The following is an 18,752-nucleotide window of genomic DNA, read 5'->3' as shown; positions in this document are numbered from 1 at the left end:
GTCACTCCTGCCACCCTACCCCTCAGCTCATGCTGGATTTGGAGAAAGGACTAAAGAAGGCCTGCCAATCTAATCTTGAACTTCCACAAAGAGAAGCTGCACCATCGGAAGGACTGCACCTGCTGCACTTTGGGCTAGTGAAGTTTAGTAAGTGCCTGTGGCTCCTGGCTAAGGGAAAAAAGTTGATTCCTGGTCCCAGTTTAAAGCAGTGACTCCCGGGATCAGTCAGCTATCACCTGGAAACAGGTTCAGGGACAAAACAACTGAAGGAGTCCAAACCGACAACTTGGTGGCCACCGCAGAAGTTTTGCTGCTACAAGTTGCAGGTCACACCAAGAGACAAATCCAGGATAGCCAAAAGTTGCATCAAAGTCTGATGGACCCAGGGGTGCTATCAGAACCTGGATGCATTACTCACAAGGGACTCTAGTCCCCACCTATTGATTCAACCTATCTGAAGTGCAAGGAGACCAGTAGCCCATCATTGCGTGGTCGGCTACTGCAATGTAGAGGACTTTGAGGAACCCCGACATCTGTGCCCAATGTTGCCTTATTTCATCAGAGAGCTAAGAAATAACCACAAAGACACCCCGTCAACTGCACCTCAACAGGAGCATCCTTGAGCATATTTTTGCCTGTATCCTCAGCATCAGGACCACTCAATTTGAGTCTGTGGTAGCTGTCCTGTAAGGTTGGAACTTGCCTTAAATATGGTCTGGTGGCCAGGTAACTGTCCAAGGTGTCCTTTCTGCCCCACTAGACCTCCATCCTGTCTGATTTGGTAATCCAACACAGACTGGAGTAGCCAAACGAACACTTTTAAACTTTTCATATGTTCACAAACATTTTGTTGACCAATGCTTGTTTGCAGTTGCATTTAAAAGTATTAATATCTTCTAAATCAACATCTCTGGAACCATCCACTGGATCATGAAGGTCTCTAAAAATTCATAAAAATATATTCAATTTATAATAAATTGGTGTTCTAGTTCTTTAGTATTTGTGACTTTCTTATTTCGTTGTTTGGTACTTTTAAATGCTTTACAATAAGTTCCTTTGTTAAGGTTTGCTGCTCGAAGCCACAGCTACCCAGCATTAAGCTAAAGGGGATACAAATGCGCATGAATGGACCCAAGGCAAATTTTGTAAGTCTACGGTCCCACAACCATATGATATAATACACCCATATCCTCACATATGTCTTTTCTCCAAGGTTTGTGGGAGAATGGTAAATCTGACACCCCTAACTTCCATATGTATGTACTTGCACAAATGTTAGTAGGACTGAATTTCTAAAAGTAAATCTGACTGCCCCAAATATATGTACTTTGTGAAATGTGCATAGGACTGGAGTTAAAATAGTAACTCTCACTCTACCCCTTCAAATACATAGACTTTCTCCAATATTCATGGCACTGGAGTTAGAATAATAAATCCAACCCCTTTCTTTCCAACCTTCACAAATAGGTGCATTTTCCATGATGCTAGTAGGACTAGAGTTACAATAGCGTATCTGACCACCTTTATTCCCCACCAAATGTGTGCACTTTTCCTAATGTTATTGAGCCTAGAGTTTGAATGGTAAATCAAACCAACGCTCACTTTATGCCCTTTTCCAAATAATATATATCTTTTTAAGATATTTCATTTATTTGTGACTCATAACCATCTCAATGCAGATGCTCTTTATGGGTTGAGTTGGATTATAACTGTCCTTCATCTTCTTGTGTGTGCACATAAATGTGCATATACGCAAATACATTGTTGTATATGTGCATTTATGGAGCAAACATCACACATATGTGTGAATGTCTAGAAATGTATATCTGTGCATAGAAATGCATGGGTAAAATAGAGAAATGTGCAGATATCTATGGAGATGTGTATATATGCATATATTAATGATTATGCATGTATATATCTGTACTTTGAAATGATACAACACTCTGCTGATGGAGTGTTTATGTCCAAAACGTAATCAAATAGATACATCTTGAACACTTCCATGAAGTACCTGGACCAGGTGGTGTAGTCTTGGTTTTTATCTCTGAAATGAAAAGATTTAATTTTATTGCAGATAAGATCACAGGTACACTATAGTGTATTTTAAATATTCTACAAATAAATGTCTCTGTTATACATTGAATATATAAACATGAAATCACCATCCCTATTTAGAAAAATGTAAATATGTCCTTTAATGCACACAAAGGTTTATGGGGCATTTAGGCTGCACATGGAAAGTGACATAACTTTGTTGCACACAAAATATGAATTGTTAACTGTGGTCAATATATTTTATCAGCTATCTCTCTCTCTTTCTCTCTCTTTCGCTCTCTCTCTCTCTCTCTATATATATATATATATATATACATATATATGTACATTAGAAATTAACTGAAAAAACAAAGGTTATAGGGACATTGTGTTAGGGCCCGAATTTACACACACAAAACCATAGAAATTCAGTTGTTATAGTTAGATTTATTTCAAGTGACTATAACTTGTGCCTTCAGGTAACTATAACTCACACCCCCCGCCATGCACAGTTTTTTCATCAACATTTTATTACAAATTTTGTAGTGCCATTATCAATGATGTCATAGACGATGTCATGCCTGATGTAAAATGTGGGGTAATTAGCAGTGCATGGCATGAGTTATAGTTTCTTGAGATAAGTATAACTATAACTGCTGAATTTCTAAGGTTTTGTGTGTGTAAAATCTGAACCTAACTATAACTTCCCTGTAACCTTTGGTTTTTAGTGGATGTCTACATTTAATTAATTCTGACCCTGGACTAAAATGTCTTTGTAACTGTAAAAATGTTTGTGAATTTCTAGGGTTTTTATTGTAAAGTAATATTTAATTATCATGCATTAATCCAACTGCCCCATTCCCTAGGACGCTATTTATTTTTAAAGCGAGGGCACATGCAGCCCTCCCTAAGCCTTATTAAGTCTAGTTAAGTCTTAGGGTGCCCATCCCGCAGGGCCATTTGTTTATAAAGGGGAGGGATGCTGCATGGCCCACCTCTCTGAGCATCATTAGGCCTTTGGGACCACATCCCCTGTGACTGTATTTATTTTCAAGGGTAGGGGGGTTTGTGGCCCATCTACCAGAGTCTTGCTAGACCCTGGGTACCCCAAATCCCAGGGCCGTTGTTTTGCTAAAAGGGAGGGAGGCCACATGGCACCTCTCCCCATGCCTATTATTGCCCATGGGACCCCTTCCCCCAGTGCCCCACATATATATTGAAAGGGGAGGGGATTGCACAACTCCTCTCCCCAAGCTTATTATGGCCTTAGGGACCTCATCCCCCAGGGCCGTATATATTGATGAAAAGGGGATGGAGGCCACAAGGCCTCCCTCCCCGAGCTGTATTCGTCCGGGGTGACCCGTCATCCGAGGCCTGCATTATATGAAATTGATTGCTAGGGTGCCCACCCAGGGTACCCACCGAGCACATGTTGGGAGCTGCAGGGGGACTTGAGGGCCCCTGGGGCCCAAGCTGGCTCCCTACATCCTACAGGAGGTGACAGTGCTCCAACTTCATGTAGCAGCTATTGATGCTGCTCCCTCTGGGCAGGAGAATTCTATAGCTCTGTTTCCCTGCCTGCATCAGTGTGGGCATGGAGACAGATCATAAGTTTGGCAGAGCATTTTTAAAGTTCAGATAGGGGGGCTGCATGGCCCCCTCCCCCTCATCTTACAAGATACAGTGAGCCTTGGGAATGAGGTCCCAGGGCCAAAAGCAGCCTGGGGCTGAGACTGCACACTCTGTCTCCTAAACATTACTGGTAGCCCCGGGATGGGGTTCCTGGGGCCACAAATGTCCTGGGGAAGTGGTATGCATGCCCCATCCCCACAAAAATTGCTGTGGCCCCAAGAGATGGGGTCCCCTGTCACAAAAACGGCCTACGGAGGAGAACCGGGTGCCTCCTTCCTTTATAGCATGCTTTGGGCTCCAGGGGATCGGTCCCCGGGACAAACACATTCTGAGGAGGAGGGCCACATACCACAGCCCAGTTAAAAACAATCATTGCATTGCTCCTCTGGGCCCTGGCCCGCCGCAGGTGGTTTTAAAAACCCCAGGGCAAAAACAGTCAGGGGAGGAGAGCCACATGTCCCTTCCCAGTTAAAAACAATCATTGCATTGTCCTACTGGGCCCTGCTCTACCATGGGAGATTTAAAAAAATAAGCGTAGGAGCCTGCACTGCTTTAAAAAAATAATAATAATACCACTGATTCTTCTTGGGGGTTGTTAAAAATGTAATGTTTTGTGACTGGATTTCAGTTGCACAACGTTATACATACGATAGTGATTCAGTATTTTAAAAGCACCTCTACAACAAGCCCATTTCAGATACTGAATCAGTATTCATTTGGAATCCTCTGTTAGAAGTCTGAAAACCATTACCGGCTCCTAACACAGGATTACTACACAGCAAACAAACATTTTAATGGTTCCATACACTAAATCTCAGCATCTGCAACTGTTAAATTCCTTTGTACATCTGCCCCAAAGTCCTTTAATGTTATCCTGTACAGATTTAAAATAAAGCTCACTCAATGCCCAATGCTCAAGAGCATTATAGTGTGCAATAGTGCAGTTTAAATCCATTCTTCTAATGTCAACCAAAGCATACAAGTCATTTATTTTGTTGTCTGTCTATTTCAGTTCTCTGGCATTAAACTCAGAAAGTAGGGAAACAACAGTTTCTAACCGTCCTAAAGTATAAAACAAAATTAGCTGTAATTTAAGGCTGGTGATCCTTGTAAAAGACGTAATAACTTGCAATGGTCATTTCTACACCCCTTTGTTACTTTGAGGCTTCTAGGTCAATATGCAATGAAATGTATTTATCTTAGGTCAGAAATTATTACTGGCAGTCACCGGGCTATTTCACAAATATTGATCCCACCAGTTCACCTCAAAAAGAATAAAAATATTATTGCATAGGTGAATTTAGAAAAGCAATATTAAAACATATAACAAGAATTTCAGTGTCAAATATATTACCCAAGGCTTGCTTTTGCGTGTAGCGTGTACGTTGCACTGGCCTGTACGTTATAATCACTAATGAAAAAATAACCATTATATTACATAACGAAGTTGTCAATGCTCACTCATTGCACAGTCACATATATGGCCTACACTAACAGTACTGGGCTTTAACTTTGAAGGGAAAAGAAATTCACTCTCTCTAGAAGTCATATAGAGCATCTATGACTCAGTGCAGTTGGAGAGCTTAGCCAATACCAAAATGAGGGTAGATATCTGAATACTACTGTTAGTGACTGGTCACTGAATATATGAAATTTGAAGTGCAAGAGGGCCACACCCTTGCATAGAGTACTCAACATGGATTCAACTGCTGACCCACACCCCTTTAATGGGCAGCCTCATGGCTGTGTTTCATAAAGATAAGTATGAGTACATCGGCCTTGAATCATGTCGAAGTCAGTGGCCACAATTCCCAAGATGAGTATCTTGTGTCTGGGAGTAAGGTTGTTTTTTTCAAAATGTACACATTCACCAATGAGGTACAGACATCAACAATAGGATATAATATTAGGACGATCTGACACCAGAAGGCTATAACCAAGTAGATTATTATGAGGTCTAGAAAGGCAGCTCTTCTGCTTGTACATGGATTGCACATTTAGAGAACATGTAGGTATTTACTTTAGTTTATGTGAAAGAGTTCCAACTATGCTTGTTTAGTTATTTTGCCCATTACACACATGAAATAGGACTTGTTATCAGATGGCCCTTTTTTGAGGGCTGTTCTTGTGAAATATCACACATAGATGTTGGTGTAACTATTTAACAGAAAAGTACTTCTTACCTTTATGGACTTTTGTCTATAAGATGTAATTAACTGCATGACACTTTAAACAAGATGTAGTAACAACCATTAAATAGCACATTAAGTAGCATGGGATTGGTTAAGGTCATGTTTGCATCATGACTAATTGTAAATCTGTAACCAGAATATTTTTCATTCAATTTCACACATACAATATGCAAAAAAAACAGCTGCCTGACAGAAAGACAAAAACTGTGAATACTCAAGCATTTTGAGAGACATGCAAGCACATACAGAGATGGTAATGAAGCAAGGCACGCAGACAGACAGACACGCAGAGATAGCCAAAGTCAGAAAGAAAGCAGCAAACAGACATACAGATATAAAAATGGGTTTTGCGTACATGGAATAACAATACAATATAATGAATGTGTTGAGTTTTGCTCCCATAAATTAAAATTGCTAAAGAGCGAACTGGGTGATGCAGCACTAACAGGACCAAAAGATTGAAATGTATCATGCATTCTGAATATTTGTCAGTAAATACATACATCAACCAAATTATTCATTTTGGCATCACGAAGATGAAAGAAGGAAATTAATACACTATGTATTACTATCCCAGTATAAACAGCCAACAAATGTTCTTCTCTGTTTAAACTGTATTTCATTCCACCCACTTCATTTAAAAACTAGCATTGTCTATAGCCAAGTGCTACAAATACGGCACATCAGCTATGAGGAAAAGACGTGCAACAAGTAAATATCAGAGCTTACCAGAGTTTTCTAACTATAGAGCTGTTCTATGTGTCCCAAACTGCACAAAACATTACTGTTATAAAGAATTGTACTTATTTAGAACACTAATAGTAACAGCAAAAGTATCTAACTATCACTAATGGGGTTTTATCGGCCACCAGCAGCTAACTACTGAAAAAATAAGAAAACGTATTTACAAGACAGAAAATCTATAAAAAAGGGCCTTCCAGAATTTTTTTTTGACAAATCTCCAACTCTATTGGCATTTGCTGGGAGAACCAAAGTATAACAAGCTGCAACAAATTCATTGTACTGATCTGATTTTTAAAGGTTTTTCACAATTAAACACCTTCAGGAAACTTCTACAGTCACCAAACCTAAACCAGGAAGAAATTATAGCATAAGCAAATGTTTACATGGCGATCATCATGTATCATTTATTTATTTATATAAAGTTGTGTTAAATTATTTTTCTGTTTGATGGGTCTATTGGGGGTTTGGGTGTGTAGGGTTTCATTTTAATACACAATTAACTATTAAACTATTTAAGTAACATATTATCCAATAGTTATATATATTTTGGTTTTGGTTATTTATATTACAAACTTGTGGAAAATAAAAAAATGTTTTTCATATTTGAAGCGGTTTAGGTTGGTGACTCAATATTATAAGAAAGGTTTCTTTACATAGACACAGTGTGATTTAATGCACAATATATTTTTTATTTAGTATTGCAAATTGTAACATTTATATAATTAAATATTTGTGGTTTCAATGTTTAAGTTAAAGTATAATTATTTAAGAATCATTTTATTGAATACAAAATGGGGTTGACATTTTATTTAAAGTTTTCATTTAAAAAAAAGTATTTTAATATTTTAGATCATATTTGATTTTTTAATTTAAATGTACATGTTTCAAAACAATCAATCTTAATATTAATACATATCTTTATTTAATTACATGTGTTTAATTTAGATTCAGTTTTTAAAACTTGTCCTATTTTTAGGTAGGACAGTAAGTCAGTACCCCCTCCCTTCTAATATTCGTTAATGTCACGAAATTAAGGGTGACAGGATTTAACATAGTAATTCAGAGCCCACAAATATATTCAGTTTCCTCAATAATAAACTTACCTTCCAACCAAAATATGTGTCCTATCCCCAGTGCTTCTGGAGCAGTTGTAACACTAAATCTAACCCAAATAAGTGACTAAGTACTGCAATATTTCTAGGACTGGAGTCAGAATAATAAATTACCTGCCTCAAAATATACAGACTTTATCAAATTTATGATGAATTTGTACTAAAATAGTAACTCTCACCCCGTTAACAAATGTTGTAAAGAAACAGACTTTTTGCAGGTTTACACCCACTCTATGTCCCCACTTGGATTACTAATTGCTGATTCTTCAACTTTGAGAATGCTCTGAGTCTTGCTGTCCAGACCTCTGTGCCAGTATTCTGACCCATTACAAATTATATGTTAGGTTGGCTATATGCAATCCGCAAGCAATGGCTTATATGTCCCGAATATATTGTACCCCGGGTACCAAGGGCATGTAAGGCAGAGTGTCCATTCAGGGCTACAGTACTGCTTGTGCTACCCTGAGTGTCACAATGTACAAAATGGCTCCCAGCCTGGCACTGCAGACTGGAAAGACAGTCCTTCCACTGCCAGTTCAACTTTGTCATTTCAATTATTGGCAAAACCAACACTACCCTTAACATACATATGTAAGTCTCCCTTAAGGAAGGCCTATAGAGCCCTATAGTAGGGAGCTGTATTTTATTAGGTAAGCCATATATTGTTTACATGTCATAACAGCAACACTTTGAGATTGCTGTTTTGCTGGGGAAAAGTTAGTAGCCTCATTGGCTAACACAGAGTCACCGACTGGCAACCCAGCCTGCCTAACTCATGAACAGTTCTACCTAACTAGGTACTGTAAGATATCAAAATAATCCTGGCATTAAAATTGTCCTGATGCCCTGGTCAAATTAAATGTCACAAGGAAAGGTTTGCAACTTTTAGAAAGTTGCCACTCTGTGCCCCAGCTAATCCAGCGGCTTCATAAAGGCCCTGGCCAACGGTAAAGTTCTTCCCACCTGCAGAAACGTGGGAAAGACTCTTTTGCTTAAATACAAAGGGAGGTGCAGCAGAGCGAGGTGTGACCTCTTCTCCCAGGATGGCCACTCGGGGTGTTAACCCAAAAGGCGAGTATCCATGGCGAAGCTGCCTTTGTTGGGTCAATGGTGATAACACTTCTGGTCAGGCTGCCTTTTGTTCATGTAGACCAGTTGGAAAGGGACAGGGACAGACAGGGAATCCTAGTGCCCAAGCCTGTTTTCCCAAGGGTGTGTAGCCCTCAGGTAGCCATACCTCTATGGTGAGTTACCAAGCTCCTGATGACCAAAGAGGGGCCCAACATCTTGAGAGTGACTAGAATAGTGTACTCTGGGATAGCTAGATGCCACACATTGCTGGAAACACATCATCAGAAGGGAGGGGACGTAGTAGCCCATTGGCAAATGACTACATTGTCCCCTCAGGGTACTTTTCTGGAATGAATATGTCACTCCTGCCACCCTACCCCTTAGATCATGCTTGATTTGGAGAAAGTACTAAAGAAGGCCTGCCAAGCTAAACTTGAACTTGAACGAAGAGAGGCTGCACCATTGGAAGGACTGCACCTGCTGCACTTTGGGGGTAGTGAAGTTTAGTAAGTGCCTGTGGTTCCTGGTTAAGGGAAAAAGTTGATTCCTGGCCCCAGATCAAAGCAGTGACTCCAGGGATAAGTCAGCTATTCCCTGGAATCAGGTTCAGAGAGCAAACAACTGAAGGAGCCCAAACCGAGAAATTGGTGGCCACCGCAGTTTTGCTGCTACAAATCACAGGGCACATCAAGCGACAAATCCAGGTTAGCCAAAAGTTACATCGAAGTCTGATGGACCCAGGGGTGCTATCAGAACCTGGATGCATTACCCACAAGGGACTCTAGTCCCCACCTGTTGATTCAACCTATCTGAAGTGCAAGGAGACCAGTAGCCCATCATTGGGTGGTCATCTACTGCAATGTAGAGGACTTCGAGGGACCCTCACTTCTGTGCCCAAAGTTGCCTTATTTCATCAGAGAGCTAAGGAATAACCACACAGACACCCCGTCAACTGCACCTCAACCAGAGCATCCTTGAGCATATTTTTGCCTGTGTCCTCAGCATCAGGACCACTCCATTTGAGCCTTTGGCAGCTGTTCAGTCAAGTTGGAACTTGCCTTCAAAATGGTCTGGTGACCAGGTAACTGTCCAAGGTGTCCTTTCTGCCCCACTGGACCTCCATCCTGTCTGATTTGGTCATCCAACAGAGGCTGGAGTAGCCGAACAAACACTTTTAAACTTTGCAGAAGTTCACAAACATTTTGTTGACCAATGCTTGTTTGCAGTTGCATTTAAAGTATTAATAACTTCTAAATCAACATCTCTGGAACCATCCAGTGGATCATGAAGGGCTCTAAAAATTCATAAAATTATACTCTATTTTGTATAAATTGGTATCCTAGTTTTTTAGTGTTTTGTGCCTTTCTTATTTCATTATTTGGTACTATTAAATGCTTTCCAATAAGTTCCTTTGTTAAGGCTTGCTGCTCGAAGCCACAGCTACCCAGCACTGAGCTAAAGGGGATACAAACGTGCTTGAATGGACCCAAGACATATTTTGTAAGTCTACGGTCCCACAACCATATGATATAATACACCCATATCCTCACATATGTCCTTTCTCCAAGGTTTGTGGGAGAATGGTAAATCTGACACCCCTAACCTCCATATATATGTACTTGCACAAATGTTAGTAGGACTGAATTTCTAAAAGTAAATCTGACTGCCCCAAATATATGTACTTTCTGAAATGTGCATAGGACTGGAGTTAAAATAGTAAATCTCACTCTACCCCTTCAAATACATAGACTTTCTCCAATATTCATGGCACTGGAGTTAGAATAATAAATCCAATCCTTTCCCTCCAACCCTCACAAATAGGTGCATTTTCCATGACACTAGTAGGACTAGAGTTACAATAGCGTATCTGACCCCCTTTGTTCCCCACCCAAATGTGTGCACTTTTCCTAATGATATTGAGCCTGGAGTTTGAATGGTAAATCAAACCAACACTCCCTTTATGCACTTTTCCAAATAATATATATCTTTTTAAGATATCTCATTTAATTTGTGACTCATAACCATCTCAATGCAGATGATCTTTATGGGTGCAGTTGGAATATAACTGTCCTTCATCTTCTTGTGTGTGCACATAAATGTGCATATACGCAAATACATTGTTGTATATGTGCATTTATGGAGCAAACATCACACATATGTGTGAATGTCTGGAAATGTATAACTGTGCATAGAAATGCATGGGTAAAATAGAGATATATGCAGATATCTATGGAGATGTGCATGTATCCAGATATTTATGATTATGCATGTATATATCTGTACTTTGAAATTATACAACACACCGCTAGTGGAGTGTTTGTGTCCAAAATGTAATCAAATAGATACATCTTGAACACTTCCATGAAGTACCTGGACCAGGTGGTGTAGTCTTGGTTTTCATCTCTGAAATGAAAAGATTAAATTTTATTGCAGATAAGATCACATGTACACTGTAGTGTATTTTAAATATTCTACAAATAAATGTCTCTGTTATACATTGAATCTATAACATTAATTCACCATCCCTATTTAGAAAAATGTAAATATGTCCTTTAATGCACACAAATGTTTATGGGGCATTTAGGCTGCACATGGAAAGTGACATAACTTTATTGCACACAAAATATGAATGGTTAACTGTAGTCAATATATTTTATTATCTCTCTCTCTCTCTCTCGCTCTCTAAATATATATATATATATACATTATATATATATATGTGTATATATATATATATATACCTTAGAAATTAAGTGAAAAAACAAAGGTTATAGGGACATTATGTTAGGGCCCAAATTTACACACACAAAACCATAGAAATTCAGTTGTTATAGCTAGAGTTATTTCAAGAGACTATAACTTGTGCCTTCAAGTAACTATAACTCACCCCCCGCCATGCACAGTTTTCTCATCAACATTTTATTGCAGATTTTGTAGTGACATTATCAATGAAGTCATAGACGATGTCATGCCTGATGTAAAGTGTGGGGTAATTAGCAGTGCATGGCATGAGTTACAGTTTCTTGAGATAAGTATAACTATAAATGCTGAATTTTTAAGGTTTTGTGTGTGTAAAATCTGAATCTTACTATAACTTCCCTGTAACCTTTGGGTTTTTAGTGGATGTCTACATTTTATTAATTCTGTCTCTGGACTAAAATGTCTTTGTAACTGTTAATTTTTTAGTGAATTTCTAGGGTTTTTATTGTAAAGTAATATTTAATTATCATGCATTAATCCAACTTCCCCATTTCCTAGGACACTATTTATTTTAAAGCGAGGGCACATGCACCCCTCCCTAAGCCTTATTAAGTCTTGTTAAGTCTTAGGGTGTCCATCCTGCAGGGCCATTTGTTTATAAAGGGGAGGGATGCTGCATGGCCCACCTCTCTGAGCATCATTAGGCCTTGGGGACCCCATCCCCTGAGACCGTATTTATTTTCAAGGGTAGGGGGGTTTGTGGCCCACCTCCCAGAGTCTTGCTAGTCCCTGGTGACTCCATCTCCCAGGGTCTTTGTTTTGCTAAAAGGGAGGGAGGCCACGTGGCACCTCTCCCCAAGCCTATTATTGCCCATGGGACCCCATCTGCCATACACAGCTCGGGGAGGGAGGCCTCCCGAGCTGTATTCGGCCTGGGGTGCCCCATCACCCAAGGCCTGCAATATATGAAAGTGGGTGCCCTGGTGCCCACCAAGGGCACCCACTGAGCACATGTTGGGAGCTGCAGGGGGACTCTGAGGGCCCCTGTGGCCCCAGCTGCCTCCCTACCTCCTGCAGGAGGTGACATTGCTCCACCTTCATGGAGGTGATTTTGATGCTGTTCCCTCTGGACAGGAGAAATCTATAGATCTGTTTCCCTGCCTGCATTAGTGTGGGCAGAGAGACAGATCATAAGTTTGGCAGAGCATTTTTTAAGTTCACAGAGGGGGGCTGTATGGCCCCCTCATCTTACAAGACACAGTGAGCCTTGGGAATGAGGACCCAGGGCCAAAAGCAGTCTGGGCCGGGGACTGCACAGTCTGTCTCCTAAAAATTACTGGTAGCTCGGGGATGGGGTTCCTGGGGCCCAAAATGTCCTGGGGAAGGGGTCTGCATGCCCCCTCCCCATAAAAATAGCTGTGGCCCCAAGAGATGGGGTCCCCGTCACAAAAACGGCCTATGGAGGAGAGCCAGGTGCCTCCTTCCTTTATAGCATGCTTTAGGCTCCAGGGGATCGGTCCCCGGGCCAAAAACATTCTGAGGAGGAGGGCCACATACCCCCTCCCAGTTAAAAACAATCATTGCATTGCTCCTCTGGGCCCTGGCCCGCCGCAGGAGTTTTTAAAACCCCAGGCCAAAAGTAGTCAGAGGAGCAGAGCCACATGTCCCTTCCCAGTTAAAAACAATCATTGCATTGTCCGCCTGGGCCCTGCTCTACAGAGGGAGATTTTAAAAAAGAAGCATAGGAGCCTGCACTGCTTTTTAAAAAAACACAAAAAAATACTGCTGTTCCTTCTTGGGGGATGTTAAAAATGTTATGTTTTTTTACTAGATTTCAGTTGCAGAACATTGATATATTCAAACTGAATCATTATTTTAAATCACCTCTACAACAAGCCTATTTTAGATACTGAATCAGTATTCATTTGGAATCCCCTGTTAGAAGTCTGAAAAACATTACAGGCTCCTAACACAGGATTACTACACAACAACAAAAACATTTTAATGATTCCAAACACTAAATCTGAGCATCTGCAACTGTTAAATTCCTATGTACAACTGCCCCAAAGTCCTTTAATGGTATCCTGTACAGATTCAGAAAAAAGCTCACAAGAGCATTATAGTGTGCAATAGTGCAGTTAAAATCCATTCTTCTAATGTCAACCAAAGCATACAAGTAATTTCTTTTGTTGTCTGTTTATTTCAATTCTCTGGCATTAAACTCAGAAAGTAGGGAAACAACAGTTTCTAAACATCCTAAAGTATAAAACAAAATTAGCTGTAATTTCATTCTGGTGATCCTCGTAAAAAGCTTAATAACTTGCTATGGTAATTTCTACACCCCTTTGTTACTTTGAGGCTTCTAGGTCAATATGCAATGAGCAGTATTTATCTCAGGTCAGAAATGATTGTTGGCAGTTACAGGGCTATTCCAGAAATATTGATCCCACCAGTTCACCTCAAAAAGAATAAAAATATTATTGCATAGCTGAATTTAGAAAAGCAATATTAAAACATATAACAAGAATTTCTGTGTCAAATATATTACCCAAGGCTTGCTTTTGTGTGTAGCGTGTACGTTGCACTGGCCTGTACGTTATAATCACATAATGAAAAAATAACTATTATGTTACATAACGAAGTTGTCAATGCTCACTCATCGCATAGTCACATATATGGCCTACACTAACAGTACTGGGTTTTAACTTTGAAGGGAAAATAAATTCACTCTCTCTAGAAGTCATATAGAGCATACATGACTCAGTGCAGTTGGAGAGCTTAGTCAATACTTGTCACTGAATATATGAATTTTGAAGTGCAAGAGGGCCACACCCTTGCATAGAGTACTCAACATGGATTCAACTGCTGCCACACACCCCATTAATGGGCAGCCTCATGGTTGTGATTCATAAAGATAAGTATGAGTACATAGGCCTTGAATCATGTTGAAGTCAGTGGCTACAATTCCCAAGATGAGCATCTTGTGGCTGGGAGTAAGGTTGTTTTTTCCAAAATGTACACTTTCACCAATGAGGTACGGACATCAACAATAGGATATAATATTAGGACGATCTGACACCAGAAGGCTATATCCAAGTAGATGATTAGAGGTCTAGAAAGGCACCTCTTCTGTTTATACATGGATTGCACATTTAGAGAACATGTAGGTATTTACTTTAGTTTATGTGAAAGAGTTCCAACTATGCTTGTTTAGTTATTTTGCCCATTACACACATGAAAGAGGACTTGTAATCAGATGGCCCTTTTTTGAGGGCTGCTCTAGTTAAATTTCACACATAGATGTTGGTGTAACTATTTAACAGAAAGCTACTTCTTACCTTTATGGACTTCTGTCTATAAGATGTAATTAACTGCATGACACTTTAAACAAGATGTAGTACCACCATTAAATAGCATATTAAGTAGCATGGGATTGGTTATGGTCATGTTTGCATCATGACTAATTGTACATCTGGAACCAGAATATGTTTCATTCAATTTCACACATACAATATGCAAAAAAACAGCTGCCTAACAGAAAGACAAAAACTGTGGATACTCAATCATTTTGAGAGACAAGCAAGCACATACAGAGATGGTTATGAAGCAAGGCATGCAGACAGACAGACAGACACGCATAGATAACCAAAGTCAGAAAGAAAGCAGCAAACAGACTTACAGTTATAAAAATAGGTTTGGCGTACATGGAATAACAATACAATATAATGAAAGGGTTGAGTTTTGCTCCCATAAATTAAAAACGCTAAAGAGCAAACTGGGTAATGCAGCACTAACAGGACCAATTTTTTTTTATTTATCATGCATTCTGAATAATTGTCAGCAAATACATACATCAACCAAAATATTCATTTTGGCATCACGAAGATGAAAGAAGGAAATAAATACACTATGTATTACTATCTCAGTTTAAACAGCCAACAAATGTTCTTCTCTGTTTAAACTGCGTTTCATTCCACCCACTTCATTTGAAAATTAGCATTATCTATAGCCAAGCGCTAGAAATACAGGACATCAGCTATGAGGAAAAGACGTGCAACAATTAAATATCAGAGCTTACCAGTGTTTTCTAACTATAGAGCTGTTCTATGTGTCCCAAACTGCACAAAACATTACTGTTCTAAAGAATTGTACTTATTTAGAACACTAATTGTAACAGCAAAAGTATCTATCACTAATGGGGTTTTATCAGCCACCAGCACCTAACTATCAACAAAAAAAACAAAAACGTATTTACCTAGACAGAAAATCTATGAAAAAGGCCTTTCCCAAAAAAAGCTTTCACATATCTTCAACTCTATTGACATTTGCTGGTAGAACCAAAGTATAACAAGCTGCAACAAATTAATTGTACGGATCTGATTTTTAAAGATGTTTCACAATTGAACACCTTTAGGAAACTTCTACAGTCAACAGACATACATCAGGAAGAAATTATAGCATAAGCAAATGTTTACATGGCGATCATCATGTATCGTTTATTTATTCATATAAAGATGTGTTAAATTATTTTTCTGTTTGATTGAGAATTTGGGTGTGTAAGGTTTCATTTTAATACACAAGGAACTATTAAACTATTTAAGTAATATATTATCAAATAGTTAGATATATTTTGAGTTTGGTTATTTACATTTCAAAAATTTGGAAAATATATATTTTTTTTCATATTTGAAAGGGTTTAGGTTGGTGACTCAATATTATAAGAAATGTTTCTTAACATAGACACAGTGAGATTTAATTCACAATATATTTTTAATTTAGTATTGCAAATTGTAACAGTTCTATAATTAAATATATGTCGTTTCAATGTTTAAGTTAATATATAATTATATAAATATTGACTAAAACATGGGGTTGACATTTTATTTACAGTTTTCATTAAAAAAAAGTATTTTAATATGTTATATCATATTTGTTTTTTAAATTTAAATGTATATGTTTTAAAACAATCAATCCTAATATTAATAGATATCATCATCAAAACACTTTATTCGGTATGAAAATAATCAACCATAACAAAAAATATACAATACATCATATAAAAACAAATAAAATACAATCCAGATTTCATTGAGGAGAAAGATTATATAAATAAGTCAATCAAGATAAAAAAATAATATAATTAAAAATACTCTAAATTATTAGTTATGGCCCCCTTTAAAAAAGACCCCAGCCCCCACCACACTAGTGCGTCAGAAGTCATACGCAACCACAGAAAGGCAGGGCGACATTGCACAAACCCCTAGTCCTCAGCAGGGGAGTAAAAAACGCCACCTAAAGGGCACACAAAAAACGCAGAACAAGGTAAAATGAATCAGGGTCTGCGGAGACACTCCGTCACAGGGGCAAAGTTTTCTAGATTTATCATCATACTGACCTAGCTGAAAGCATAAATTACTTCTGATAACCCCTAGACGGAATCGTGAGATGAGAGTCCTTTCCCTCACATTTCCAATCTCCAGAAGATAGGGCTCAGGACCCACCCCCATCTTCAACATTATAAAATTCCTTACTGATTTTTCCCTTAGCTCCTCCTCCTCTCTTTTAGTCCCCAAAATGATCAGTAAATTTTCCTTGGCCCACCGCTTGTCACAGCTAGTCAGACCCACCAGAGCCTCAAATATACCTGGCCGCCCCAGTACATATGCTACTTTGCTTGTATACATCAGCCACGGGATATCCTTTGCATGATCACAGGCCAGGCAGTCCCACAAGACCTCTCTGTTAAAAGAGGCACATTAATTTGTCCAAATAGAGATCCATAACAAAAAGGGTGCAAGCTGGATGGTATCTTGTACAAACTCAAGATCTAATTCAATATGCAGACAGAAGCCAGAAGTATTTTTGACCAACTCCGAGCAACCTTCTGCAAAATCAATTTTTCTCTACCACAGGGGCCCTATTATCTGTATGCCCCCAAAGTGGATCCCCATACAGCAGGACTGGGAGGCAGGCATTTTCACCTATAGACTTCAAGCAAGAGCTTAATAGGTTTACCTCCAACCTATGCGGTAAAGTCAAACGTGGCACTACCTGTAGCATTAAAGAGCACCCCTCTCCTAGAGACACAAGGTTTCCGTGAGCCTTTGACATCAAAGTTGACCCCTAAATAGGAGAAGTCCTAAACCTTACTAATTACTTGATCTTTAATCTTCAGCTCCCCCACCCTACTGAGAGGTTTCCCAAAGACCATAAAATGTGACTTTTTGCAGTTTATCTCTAGATCTAGGGCTGACATAAAGGATTCATAAGCTCTAACTGCATCCCGTAGGCCACTATTACTATTAATTTTGGGAGCATCCCTACAGTGTTCCACTAGAAAGTCAAACATTCCACTAATATACAAAAGAAAAAGTGTAGGTGCCAGGACACATCCTTGGCGCACACCCCTGTTAAGCTCAAAGGCATCTGAACATTACCCATTCGTCCCCACCCTCATGTTTGCAGTAGTTCCTAGGTGGAGGTACCGAAGCAGCTCCACAATTTGGGGATCCATACCTAACCGGTTTAACCTCTCCCATAGCTTAGTCTGATTAACCTTGTCAAAAGCACAACTAAGATCCATGAATGCCAGATATAGGGTGCCTTTCCTGGCTTGAGTATATTTCCCTATCATCATCAACAGGTTTAAACACTGTTCCTGGGTACCAAGCCCCTCCCTAAAGCCGTACTGCACCCGGCTCAAAATTTCATTTTCAGCCATCCAGACCTCAATACGTCCTTAAAATAATCCGGCCCAAGATTTTGGCCGACGAATCAAGAAGGGAAATATGGCGATAAGACCTAGGATCATTACGGTCCCCCTTTTTGAACACGGGAATAATACAAGCCGATCTCCATGAAGCAGGAATTCCCACACTGACTGCTGCATTGAGAACATTTAACAAGATAGGCACCCATAACTGGGGACAAGATTTATAGAGATCCATAGGAATTGAATCTGGACCTGGAGCTTTATTACTGGCACTACCATGAAGCGCCTCCCTTACCTCAAGGAGTGTGAACCTGATAGCTAAGTTGGGGAAATCATCAGGCTGTATACCCTGCTTGTTTCATAAAGATCTCTCTTGAAAACTACTGCAAAAATGATTCACCCAGACCTCAGGGGCAATATTACAGCCCAGGCCCTCAGATGTTTCTGATTCAAAGAAACCCTTATTGACAAACTTCCAAAACAGGCCAGGGTTCTTAAGCTCCACTGCATGTTCCAATTTATCCTAGCTAGCACCTTGAGCTTTTGTACTTA

General features: G+C 39.4%; 1 protein-coding gene across 50 annotated transcripts in view; it reads right to left on the bottom strand.

Moving 5' to 3' along the window:
* The window catches only part of LOC138288307 (mucin-19), a 1,675,551-nt gene that overhangs the window by 793,129 nt on the left and 863,670 nt on the right, over positions 1 to 18,752 (bottom strand). For all 50 annotated transcript variants that reach the window (XM_069229764.1, XM_069229784.1, XM_069229763.1 and 47 more), the window contains one exon: positions 2,015 to 2,047. In XM_069229764.1, coding sequence (XP_069085865.1) covers positions 2,015 to 2,047 — 33 coding nt within the window. The remainder of the gene's footprint in view (positions 1 to 2,014; positions 2,048 to 18,752) is intronic.

This window comes from Pleurodeles waltl, chromosome 4_1 (genome assembly GCF_031143425.1).
Source record: "Pleurodeles waltl isolate 20211129_DDA chromosome 4_1, aPleWal1.hap1.20221129, whole genome shotgun sequence".
NCBI classification, from domain to species: domain Eukaryota; kingdom Metazoa; phylum Chordata; class Amphibia; order Caudata; family Salamandridae; genus Pleurodeles; species Pleurodeles waltl.
The sequence above is the reverse complement of the archived record's forward strand: the minus strand, read 5'-3'. Positions and strand labels throughout refer to the sequence as shown.